General features: G+C 42.7%; 2 protein-coding genes across 3 annotated transcripts in view; both read left to right on the forward strand.

The window, feature by feature from the left end:
• Positions 1 to 11170, forward strand: part of LOC127806661 (uncharacterized) — an 81096-nt gene extending 69926 nt beyond the window's left edge. The window contains exon 3 of the mRNA XM_052344079.1: positions 10872 to 11170. The gene's annotated coding sequence lies outside the window, so the exon portion shown is untranslated. The remainder of the gene's footprint in view (positions 1 to 10871) is intronic.
• On the forward strand, positions 640 to 11105 carry LOC127806662 (uncharacterized). Of its 2 annotated transcripts, none has more exons than XM_052344081.1 (2): positions 640 to 1048; positions 10138 to 11105. In XM_052344081.1, exons 1-2 carry the CDS (start codon positions 732 to 734, stop codon positions 10847 to 10849), a joined length of 1029 nt encoding a protein of 342 aa, XP_052200041.1. In that variant the 5' UTR covers positions 640 to 731; the 3' UTR covers positions 10850 to 11105. The 2 variants fall into 2 exon arrangements, with proteins under 2 accessions (XP_052200041.1, XP_052200040.1); XM_052344080.1 differs by having other exon boundaries at positions 642 to 1048; positions 9988 to 11105.
• Positions 11171 to 12382: the final 1212 nt, after the last annotated feature.

Consider the following 12382-nt stretch of genomic DNA (forward strand, 5'->3'; position numbering starts at 1 on the left):
CTTGACCAATAAATAATATGCACGTGTGTGCTGACGTGATAATTTTTTAATATTTTTTTAACTTTTCCTCTTTTCTTTCGCCATCTCCCTTTTTCTTTAGTGTCTTCTCAACTCCATTACTTTATGTAGCAACTTTTCCTCAATTCCCTCTCTTTATCATGTGTCTCCTTAACTCTTTTTTTCTCTTTGAGTTGCGTCTTCTCTCTTTCAAAAAATAAACTATCACCTCAACTTGTGTGCATCACTTGCTATGCTATCTAGATATTTAAATGAGTAATGTTGCATCATTGTTGTGTGTGGTGCTGGTAATACCGTCTCAAACCAACCATTTTAATGCTAACATTCCATGACAAGGATTTATGAAACCATTGTTTATTTAAAAAATAATAATAAAATCTGCCAATAGTCAAATAGAACGTTAGCATGGTACAGATAAGATAATTGCGGGTCAACTTGTGGTTCAATTTGATCACCTTCACCTCAATGAAATTTCCGGGGAAGTCCGCTCATCAAAGGAGTAATTTTCTTCAAACCGCATTGCTCGTCAAAGAAGGTTCTATGCTCTTTGACTTCTTCAAACCCGCGTTTAAGCTTCTAAAAAATTTGGGTGTTGGTTTTATACGTATGCATGTATGTATATTAGCGCACACAGAATATGCAGGATTGCTAATCTACGAAAACTAAGCCGGTGACATAGAAAACTTAAGAGAGACTTGTCTTTGTGGGGAGATATGTATGTGACCAGGCTTCTTTCCCGCTGCCTAAGATCTCCCGAGTATCTTTCCTTGCCACCAGAAGGACCGAATTCGGGCTACCTAGTGCTGCAAGATGAAGAATCCGAGACTACTACTTGTTTCGGGTTGTGCAAGGACCGATATATGTCAGATCTGCCTTTCCCTCAGAACAAGGACCTAACTATTCGATACTCATCCGGATCGGGAAAAAACAGACATGTTTCTCTTTACGGCATCGTGCTTATTCCTGTTCTTAATCAGCCATTGTCTTCCAACCGATACTATGCAATGAAGCCACATGGATCACACAAGGGGTATGTGCGCTTTTACTCGATCAACTTCATTTCAGTACTCTAGAATGGATTGAGCCTTTTATATTCTTTTTATTCCCACGCTCTTTAGATCAAATAACAAGAATTATAGAATACTAATGAGCTATAGAATTCACGTAGGTAACTCCATATAGTGAGATAGAAACTTGGTATGTTGCTGTTGATGAACTCAGGGATGCAGTGTATGCATCCAGACTCCACTGGCTAGTTCAAGCCAGCGGTGCTATAACCCTTGACACAAAAAACAAAAGAAGGTGTTCATGGATTGAAACTTCAATACTTATATTGTCAACCAGCGTGGATTGCCATGGATTGTAATGCCCGAGCAGAGAGCTCTGCCAGAGGACTATGCAACTAGAGGCAGGCATATCCTCTAAACAAGTTTCAGGAAATAATTTTGTGGATTAACAATCTAATGACCTGTAAGCAATCCCGCCCGGATATCCCAACCGTCCGGTCTATCTGAACGAGAGCGCCTACCTAAGAGAAGAGAAACAAACACAAGACGAAAATACATTGGCATGCATACATATAAAAATACAACAGCGAAAGTAAAACAATATACATGCACGCTTACAAGTACCCCGCTGGAACAGCGGTCACGGGGTACATAAAAATATATACAAACCCTGTGCCAATAAGTAGGAAAAACGAGGGACAACCCGGCACAGTCAAAAATAAGAGTCAGGACTCCTAACAAAACATCAGAGCAAACGGGGGCAGCAAACTGTACACCCTATCGACACGGCTGGCTGCTAGGCGGCGCGGTCCTCGCCCTCGACTTAGCTTTACCCTTGCCTGGAATGATGGAAAGCAAGGTGAGTCGCAAGACTCAGCAAGTTTATATGAAAAGTAAGGCTGTAAATGAAACAGAAGAGGAGATCATCCCAAATATAAACCCACATGTACACACAAGTCATGTGACGCAACAACACAACAGTGCCGCATAATAAAACATATACCGGTCATTGGGGCCCACATAAAACACCTAGCACCCAAGTCCCATACCAACCTGCCGCTACCCTGAAAGGCAATATAAATCACCACAAACCTGTGCGCACTGTCTCGGGTCGGTACTCCCGTCACCCGTATCCCTGCCGGTACTCCCGACAGCCGAGCCAAAGGCTCCCTCAGAACGGTACTCCCGTCCGAGAACTAATAACTACCAGTAACCATGCAATGCATATAAAATGCAAGGCGTAATGAGCATCAACGTGATACAAGGCGCCCATACATCCAAGCATCAGGCCATGCTCCGCCCACGTAGTAAATCACACGGGATGCATATGCCCGTGCTGGATGCAACCTGACCAATCTAAAATGTCCGTAATCAAGCATAACCAAATCATGATAATCCCATCATGCAGCCCGAACCCATGTGCATATCAAACCATGCAACAAAAATAAAATAATCAGGCATGCTATAATCACATAACGGTAGAGTAGGTCAGCAGTGCCTGACACCGGTCAGCGGTCAGTGACCAGGAGAGACCATCTAACGGCCTAAAATAGACCGTATAACAGTCACACCGTCACCGTACAGCTAACCCTTGCCCCCACTGTCTAACCACTCTAGCCAATAAATAATCAAAAATCCATAATAATACCCGACAGCTAAGAACCTAGCCCCGGGTGAGTACGACATCATTCCCATAGGATTGGGGGTGATACAAACCCCCGTAGGCAACCAACGAATAATACCCTCGAAACCAGGTTAATAAATTAAATTATTAAACACACCGTTTAAATTCCATAATTTATTAACAGCCAAATCCAACGAAGGGAGGTCAAATAAATTGACATCGAAAGAATCGACAATGAGGGTATAAAGAATTTGCCTTTCCGGAGATAACCTTAGGGAGGCGCCACGTGGCAGCACGTGGCAGGCCGCTGGGGGAGGCCACCGCCTCTATCAAAACGACGTCGTTTTGACCTCTAGGGGCTGAATTAAATCAACCAAAATTCCCCCCCTCGCGTGCGCCTGCCCGGTTTCGATCTCTCGCCCGCAGCCTGGTCGCCCTCGCGTGCGACCGCTCGTGCCCGCATGCCTATTCAACCTATATAGGATTTAAGTTATATTTAAGGTTAATTTTTTGCCTTTCCACAACTCACGCCAGCACCCCTAACTTTTCATTAATTACACTCTCGCCCCCTATATTAATTACAGAAATGCCCGAAACTTCTAAAAATCCCACAACTTGATTTATTTTAATTTTTTTCTCTTTCCAGAAATTCCCAAATAACAAAATTAATTATCTTAATTTCTTATTTCCTTAAAATCACCTAATTTAATTTTATTTAACCACCACAAATTATTTTGATATTCCTCTTAAATCCAATTACCCCCAAAATTAAATTAATAGCTATTTACGGGCGTTACAAATCCTCCCCCCTAAAAAGAATTTCGTCCTCGAAATTCGTACCTGACTAGGCAAATAACTGAGGATGAAGTCGCCTCATTTCCTCCTCTAGCTCCCAAGTAGCCTCCTCAGGGGTATGTCGCTGCCACTGGACCTTTACATAGGGAATCGTACGGTTACGAAGCACTTTTTCTTTCTGATCCACAATGCTAGCAGGCAACTCGGTATATGACGCATCCTTTTGCACCACGAGCGGATGGTAGTCAATTAAATGCCCGGGATCTGCCACGTACTTGCAAAGCATAGAAACATGAAAGACATCATGTACGTGGGCTAACTGAGGGGGTAAAGCTAATCGATAAGCCAACGGTCCGACTCGCTCAAATATCTCAAACGGTCCCACATAGCGAGGACTCAACTTGCCAGATACTCTAAAGCGTCGAACACCCCTCATCGGCATAACCCAAAGAAAAACATGATCACCCACCTCAAACTCCAAATCCCGGCGTCGTCTGTCAGCATAACTCTTCTGACGGTCCTGAGCTGCCTTCATCCTAGCTCGAATCAACTGGATCTTCTCTGACGTCTGCTCTACCAACTCCAGTCCGAGCAATGCTCGCTCCCCAATCTCGGTCCAACAAGGCGGTGATCTACATGGTCGCCCGTACAACGCCTCAAATGGTGCCATCCCAATACTGGCCTGGAAGCTATTATTATAGGCAAACTCCACTAGCGACAAATGGTCATCCCAGCTCCCATAGAAATCCAATACACAGGCGCGGAGCATATCTTCCAAAGTCCGAATGGTCCGCTCCGACTGCCCGTCAGTCTGAGGGTGGAAGGCTGTACTGAAAGTCAACTGAGTCCCCATAGCACTCTGCAACGCCTTCCAAAATCGTGAGGTAAATCGAGGATCCCTGTCTGACACAATGCTAGCTGGGACTCCGTGCAGTCTCACCACCTCGTCAATGTATAATGTGGCCAGTCGATGAATAGGATAGGTCTTCTTGACAGGTAGAAAGTGCGCTGATTTGGTCAATCGATCGATAATCACCCATATCGAATCGAATTCCTGAATAGATCGTGGCAATCCTGAGACAAAATCCATAGCTATGCGCTCCCATTTCCACTCCGGCACAGATAAAGGTCGTAACAATCCCGCAGGCCTTTGGTGCTCAGCTTTGACTTGCTGGCACACTAAACATCGGGATACAAACTCTGCTACGCTCCTCTTCATGCCGCTCCACCAATATTGGCGCCGTAAGCCCCGATACATCTTCGTCGCCCTAGGGTGGATAGTATAGGGAGAACGATGAGCTTCCTCTAGGATCCTCTACCTGATATCACTGTCACTCGACACACAAATCCGCCCATGAAACAATAGCAAACCATCGTCCCTCTGGCTGTACCCTAATGGCCCAAATCTCTCCATATCAGCCATAATCGCGTCAAGCCCCACATCCTGTCGCTGTCGATCGCGAATCTGATCCTCAAGATCTGAATGGATACTCATGGCAGCACAATAGAGTGTAGGATTATCTGATGCCACTGAGATAGTAAGATTACTCATCTGCTCCAATAAGAACCACTCATGCACCATCATAGCTGCAGCTGATGCTCCACGACGACTCAATGCATCTGCAACCACATTGGCTTTACCTGGATGATAGAGGATCTCGCAATCATAATCTTTAAGCAACTCTAACCAACGGCGTTGTCTCATATTGAGTTCCCTCTGTGAGAAGAGGTACTTAAGGCTCTTGTGATCAGTGTAAATCTGAACTCTCTCACCATAAAGATAATGCCTCCAAATCTTCAAGGCAAACACTACGGCTGCTAACTCCAGATCATGTGTAGGGTAATTCTCCTCGTGCCTCTTCAACTGTCTGGATGCATAAGCATTCACTCAGCCGTCCTGCATCAAAACACATCCCAACCCTGCATACGAGGCATCGCTATATACAGTAAATAACTCACCACACCTGGGTATCGTCAGTACTGGCGCCGAAGTCAAACGCCGCTTCAACTCCTGGAAAGACCTCTCACAAGACTCGTCCCAAATAAATCTGACGCCTTTCCTCGTTAACTTCGTCATGGGTGATGCAAGCCGTGCAAAGCCTTCTATGAATCGTCGATAATAACCAGCAAGGCCAAGAAAACTCCGAATCTCTATCACTGTCATCGGTCTCGGCCAATCCATCACGGCTCTAGTCTTTTCTGGGTCTACTGAGATACCCTCACCTGAGACCACGTGTCCCAAGAAAACAACTCGGGTCTGCCAAAACTCACATTTCGAAAACTTAGCATATAACTGCTCTTCTCTGAGCTTCTGCAAAACCACGCTCAGATGTGCCTCGTGTATCTCAGGGCTCGGTGAGTAAATTAGGATGTCGTCAATGAAAACTATGACAAAAGAATCCAAGTATTCCTTGAATACTCTGTTCATCAGATCCATAAATACTGCAGGTGCATTGGTCAGCCCAAATGGTATGATCACAAACTCGTAATGGCCGTAACGTGTACGAAATGCGATCTTCGCAATATCCTCATCTCTGACTCGCACCTGATGATAACCTGACCGCAAGTCTATCTTGGAAAACACTGATGCACCACGCAATTGATCCAGTAAGTCATCCACATGGGGTAAGGGGTACTTATTCTTAATTGTTACCTGATTAAGCTGCCGGTAGTCTATACACAGTCGCATAGACCCGTCTTTCTTACGCACAAATAATACTGGAGGCCCCCCCATGGCGATGTGCTCGGTCGAATAAACCCTTTCTCCAAAAGATCTTGCAACTGCACCTTGAGTTCTTTTAATTCATTAGCAGCCATACGGCAAGGAGTCTTGGAAATAGGCTGCGTACCTGGTATCAGATCGATTGCAAAATCAATCTCCCGGTGCGGCGGTAGTCCCGATAACTCATCTGGGAACACATCTGGAAAGTCTCGCACCACAGGATAAGCAGCCAACTCCTTCTTCTCCCCAGCTATCACGGTCACAAACGCAAAATAGGCTTCACACCCACGTCGTATAAGCCTCTCGGCGTGCATAACCGATATCATCGGCGTAGTCACCACAGGCTTCACACCCCGATATGTAACAACTGGTCTCCCCGGGTGCTCAAATGAAATTACCTTCTGACGACAATCAACTCGAGCATAGTGCCGTGAGAGCCAATCCATACCCAACAGTAAGTCAAAATCCTGGATCGCAAAAACAATAAGATCCCCTAAAAATACCTGGTCATGAATCCCTATCTCGCAATCCCTGACCATCTCACTCCCCAACAATACCATCCCTCCGGTGTCGAAACAGATAAATCATATGGTAAGGGGACACACGGGATTGTGATCTTATGCAACAAATGGGGTGCTATGAAAGAGTGGGTAGAACCTGTATTAAATAAAGCACGTACATCGTGGCCATGAAGAGAAAGTATATCTTGTATCGTATCACTGCCGTCAGCTGCCTCGGCGGCTGTCACCGCAAACGCCTTCCCTGCTGTAAGTCAACAAACTCGAACACCTTCTACTCTCTGACCCAAGCCAGTATATAAGTCTCATTGAACGCCGCGACAAACTGTGCCCATGTCGGGCCTCCATCACCATATCGCTGTCTGGTGGTCTCCCACCATCGCTCGACGTCTCCTCGCAACAGGAAGGTTCCCAGTCGAACTCTATGGGCCTCTGCACAGCCTATGGATCGTAAATGCTTCTCCACAGCCAGTAGCCAATCCTCGGCCTCTGTTGTATCGGCGCCTCCACTAAACTCTGGTGGACGTAAGGTCATGAAATCTTTAAGTAATGCGGCACCAGAACTGTCTCCTGCTCTCGGAGTACCTGAATGTGACGCCTGGGCCGTAGCAGTCCTACCATCATGACTGCGCTCCTGACGTAACTGAGATGCCGCCAGTACGTCTACGGCCCGTAGAAGAGCTGCCAATGTCTCCTGCATGTCCAGAGGCCCTGACTGTCTCTTATCTCCTGTATTTGTCGCCTGTACCTCAGGAGTAGGAACAAGGTGCCCTCTACCTCGCATTGATGGTCTACCACGACCTCGTGGACGGCGTGCGTCCATGAGTCCTACATAACCAAAATTAATTAGAACGCATTTCGAAATTAAGGACACGACCTGACACTTTAACTCTACCTAACAGCCTTGGTGTACAGTTACTTGTCCCCCAAATTGACTCAATGATGCTCTGATACCAACATTGTAAGCAACCCCGCCCGGATATCCCAATCGCTCGGTCTATCCGAACGAGAGCGCCTACCTAAGAGAAGAGAAAAAACACAAGACGAAAATACCCTGGCATGCATACATATAAAAATACAACAGCGGAAGTAAAACAATATACATGCATGCCTACAAGTACCCCGCTGGAACAGTGGTCACGGGGTACATAAAAATATATACAAACCCTGTGCCAATAAGTAGGAAAAATGAGGGACAACCCGGCACAGTCAAAAATAAGAGTCAGGACTCCTAACAAAACATCAGAGCAAACGGGGGCAGCAAACTGTACACCCTACCGACACGGCTGGCTGCTAGGCGGCGCGGTCCTCGCCCTCGACTTAGCTTTACCCTTGCCTGGAATGATGGAAAGCAAGGTGAGTCGCAAGACTCAGCAAGTTTATATGAAAAGGAAGGCTGTAAATGAAACAAAAGAGGAGATCGTCCCAAATATAAACCCACATGTACACACAAGTCATGTGACGCAACAACACAACAGTGCCGCATAATAAAATATATACTGGTCCTTGGAGCCCACATAAAACACCTGGCACCCAAGTCCCATACCAACCTGCCGCTGCCCTGAAAGGCAACATAAATAACCACAAACCTGTGCGCACTGTCCCGGGTCGGTACTCCCGTCACCCGTATCCCTGCCGGTACTCCCAACAGCTGAGCCAAAGGTTCCCTCGGAACGGTACTCCCGTCCGAGAACTAATAACTACCAGTAACCATGCAATGCATATAAAATGCAAGGCGTAATGAGCATCAACGTGATACAAGGCGCCCATACATCCAGGCATCAGGCCATGCTCCGCCCACGTAGTAAATCACACGCGATGCATATGTCCGTGCTGGATGCAACCTGACCAATCTAAAATGTCCGTGATCAAGCATAACCAAATCATGATAATCCCATCATGCAGCCCGAACCCATGTGCATATCAAACCATGCAACAAAAATAAAATAATCAGGCATGCTATAATCACATAACGGTAGAGTAGGTCAGCAGTGCCTGACACCGGTCAGCGGTCAGTGACCAGGAGAGACCATCTAACGGCCTAAAATAGACCGTATAACAGTCACAACGTCACCGTACAGCTAACCCTTGCCCCCACTGTCTAACCACTCTAGCCAATAAATAACCGAAAATCCATAATAATACCTGACAGCTAAGAACCTAGCCCCGGGTAAGTATGACATCATTCCCATAGGATTGAGGGTGATACAAACCCCCGTAGGCAACCAACGAATAATACCCTCGAAACCAGGTTAATAAATTAAATTATTAAACACACCGTTTAAATTCCATAATTTATTAACAGCCAAATCCAACGAAGGGAGGTCAAATAAATTGACATCGAAAGAATTGACAATGAGGGTATAAAGAACTTGCCTTTCCGGAGATAACCTTAGGCTCGATTTGACCAAACGCGGTCAACGTTATACAAACTGCAATATTCCAATTATAGACAAAATTAATAATATTGGGCTCTAAATAAAATTTCAACCGCAGAGAATATTAATTACTAGCTTAGGCACATACCTGGATAATTAAATCCGGGATTAAACGGAATTTAATTTGAATTTAAACTCCAAATTTCTGAAATTTCCTCTCCCTCGCGTGCACGCTGCCTCTGTAAAATTTGTAAAATTTTACTGTTTGAACTGCTCTAATTCACGCCCGAAATCGGGCTTAAATGCGGCCAAAAACGAGTGGGGAGGGAGGCGCCACGTGGCAGCACGTGGCAGGCCGCTGGGGGAGGCCACCGCCTCTATCAAAACGACGTCGTTTTGACCTCTAGGGGCTGAATTAAATCAACCAAAATTCCCTCCCTCGCGTGCGCCTGCCCGGTTTCGATCTCTCGCCCGCAGCTTGGTCGCCCTCGCTCGCGCCCGCATGCCTATTCAACCTATATTGGATTTAAGTTATATTTAAGGTGAATTTTTGGCCTTTCCACAACTCACGCCAGCACCCCTAACTTTTCATTAATTACACTCTCGCCCCCTATATTAATTACAGAAATGCCCGAAACTTCTAAAAATCCCACAACTTGATTTCTTTTAATTTTTTTCTCTTTCCAGAAATTCCCAAATAACAAAATTAATTATTTTAATTTCTTATTTCCTTAAAATCACCTAATTTAATTTTATTTAACCACCACAAATTATTTTGATATTCCTCTTAAATCTAATTACCCCAAAATTAAATTAATAGCTATTTATGGGCGTTACATGACCTGAGCTAACTTTGTACTAGTTGAAATTTGTTCGATTCGTTGTTGTTTCCCTAATTGGTACTGTTCATAATTTGTTTCGATAGGGAAGCATATGCTTGTTCGACGGTGAACAATATGAGTACCTGTTGTTTCTGTAAATGGATTAAAGATGTAAAACCAATGCCATTTGATCCTATTGACATATACCAACAATTTCATATTGGTCCTTACGAAGGAGCATGCAATGCTCGCAGCTTGTTTACTGCCACATCGATAGCACCAGATGGATTCCCTCCATACTTCATGCGAAGAAAAGGGTGGGAAATTTACACCGGAACCCCTAAAAACTACAAACTAGCTGAAGCATTGGGCGTTAACAATGGCCTTCGAAGCAGGCTTCCAGATTTCAATTTCCCACCACACTATAAAACTTCAGGAGCAATTGTTGTGGGAAAATGGTACTGTCCTTTCATGTTTATCAGAGATGGGAAGTTCAAAGATCAGATGAAGAGATCAATGTTTTACGAGATGACGCTCGAGCAACGATGGGAGCAGATATTTGCCTGTGAAAATGATTCTAGCCAGGGCAATGCAGTGACTGTGGATGCTACGGTGCAAATAGAAACGGCCTTTATAGAGGGCAGGGAAGCGACCTGGGATGAAAGTAATCAGGCCAATGGGGTGGTCTGGTTCCGGAGCTTTGGTGCCGGAGGAGAAACAACTATTGGGTTGAGTTCACTGATCGTTTACAGAATGAGATGGGAGCAACAGAGAGCTGGGTGGACTAGCAGCGGAACAGGGTTTGTGAGAGTGAGTAGAACAGAGGAATTTGCAGGGTCTGGTGGGTGGAAGAAGTATGGCTGCTATTTGTTGGTTGAGAGGTTTGTGTTGAAGAGAATGAATGGAAGTTTGTCACTGGCCTGTGATTTCAAGCATACCCACGTGGTTGGGAGCAAATGGGAATGAGCTTGCCGCACCATCATGATGCCTTTTTTATGGCCATATTCTACAAGGCATATATATGTATACCAAACACCAACATTTGTATTTGCTTTTATGTTCTTTCTTTTCATCCGATCGGTTATAAGCTTTGTAGAAATAGCATTTTGAGGTTGTTTTTTGTCCTGATGTTTTGATGTAAATGTTGTCCTACTTGTATTGCTGGCGGATCAAACACTTGGACTTGTCAGCATTCCTTTAATACATGTTGAAATTGCTCAAATGATGTGTTTGACACTTTCCCTTCTGTTGATTCTCTGAAAACCAACAAATAAGGGCCTTGTTTTATTGTCTCTTCAATTTTTTAACTTCACAATTGCATGTTTCTTTTATTTTCCCACGTCTTGGTTTTATGATTTGTTCGATTTTCATACCTTTTATATTTCTATTCTTCAACTCTTTAAATATTAACAGGTTTATAAAGATAAAAATAATTTGATTATAAATTAATTTTTAATTAGATTGGACTTATACATTTGAAATCTTTACTTGTAAATTTTAAATACATATTTGCGAGTTTAAAATATAATTTTTATACTATATTATGGCATCAAAAAAATAAATAATTATTTTATTAATTAATACATTTCGATCATGTCGTGGTCTACCTTTTTGAAAAATATTATGTCTTTTATATTTATACTGTATAATATATTGTCACGACATGTACCTTTTTAATTTATTTTAAAATTTAAAATAAAAATTTAATTTTCAACAAAATTTTAATTTTTCTGTCCCCGTTCATTTTTTTTCTCCTTCGTAAAAGTTCTCATTTCTACTTGCAAGAGACTTGACCCAATCCAACATCACTCAATTATTAAATAAACCTAATCTTATAAAAATAAAAGTAAAAAAGTGACATATATTAACAAATAATAATAATATAAACATTTTTAAATACATTTACGAATTTAACTTTATTATAAATAGATAATAACATCTGAATATTTTGGGATGTGAATTTTATTAGCTCAAAGCATAAAAATAACCCTAAATTTTGCTATTTTTACTGTGTGACATTTTTCAACTTAGGGTGCGTTTGATTACAAGGGTAGAATTTGGGTGAAAATAAAATGAATTCTAGGGAATTGAATTCTGAAAAATAAATTATTAGAAATTGGAAGTTTAAACTGTTTGATTAGTATAATTTTTTATCTAAAAATTGATATTATTTTTCATCTTTTGGTGTTTGATTGGTAATATTTTTTATAGAATCTGATCATTTCCCTGACATTTTTGTGTTTGATAGGCATTATTTTCTATGAAAAATAACACATTTTTCATGAAATTCAATAATGAAAATGTATTAAAAAATACTGAATGAAACATATACAAATATACACACATATATATTTATACACAATCACACATACACATATATACTCATACACACATCCCCGCACACAACATATATATACATAAATATATATATACACACAGATACACATATATATACGCACATATACATATATATATATATATATGAAAATGAAAAGCATA

This window comes from Diospyros lotus, chromosome 7 (genome assembly GCF_014633365.1).
Source record: "Diospyros lotus cultivar Yz01 chromosome 7, ASM1463336v1, whole genome shotgun sequence".
Lineage (NCBI taxonomy): Eukaryota > Viridiplantae > Streptophyta > Magnoliopsida > Ericales > Ebenaceae > Diospyros > Diospyros lotus.

What these genes read in the sequence shown, in the direction of transcription:
- LOC127806662 (XM_052344080.1), top strand. Translation starts at nt 732, where the DNA reads ATGTATGTGACCAGGCTTCTTTCCCGCTGCCTAAGATCTCCCGAGTAT. An exon ending in CCACATGGATCACACAAGGG is followed by an intron (nt 1,049 to 9,987) that starts GTATGTGCGCTT and finishes TTGTTTCGATAG; the next exon opens with GGAAGCATATGCTTGTTCGA.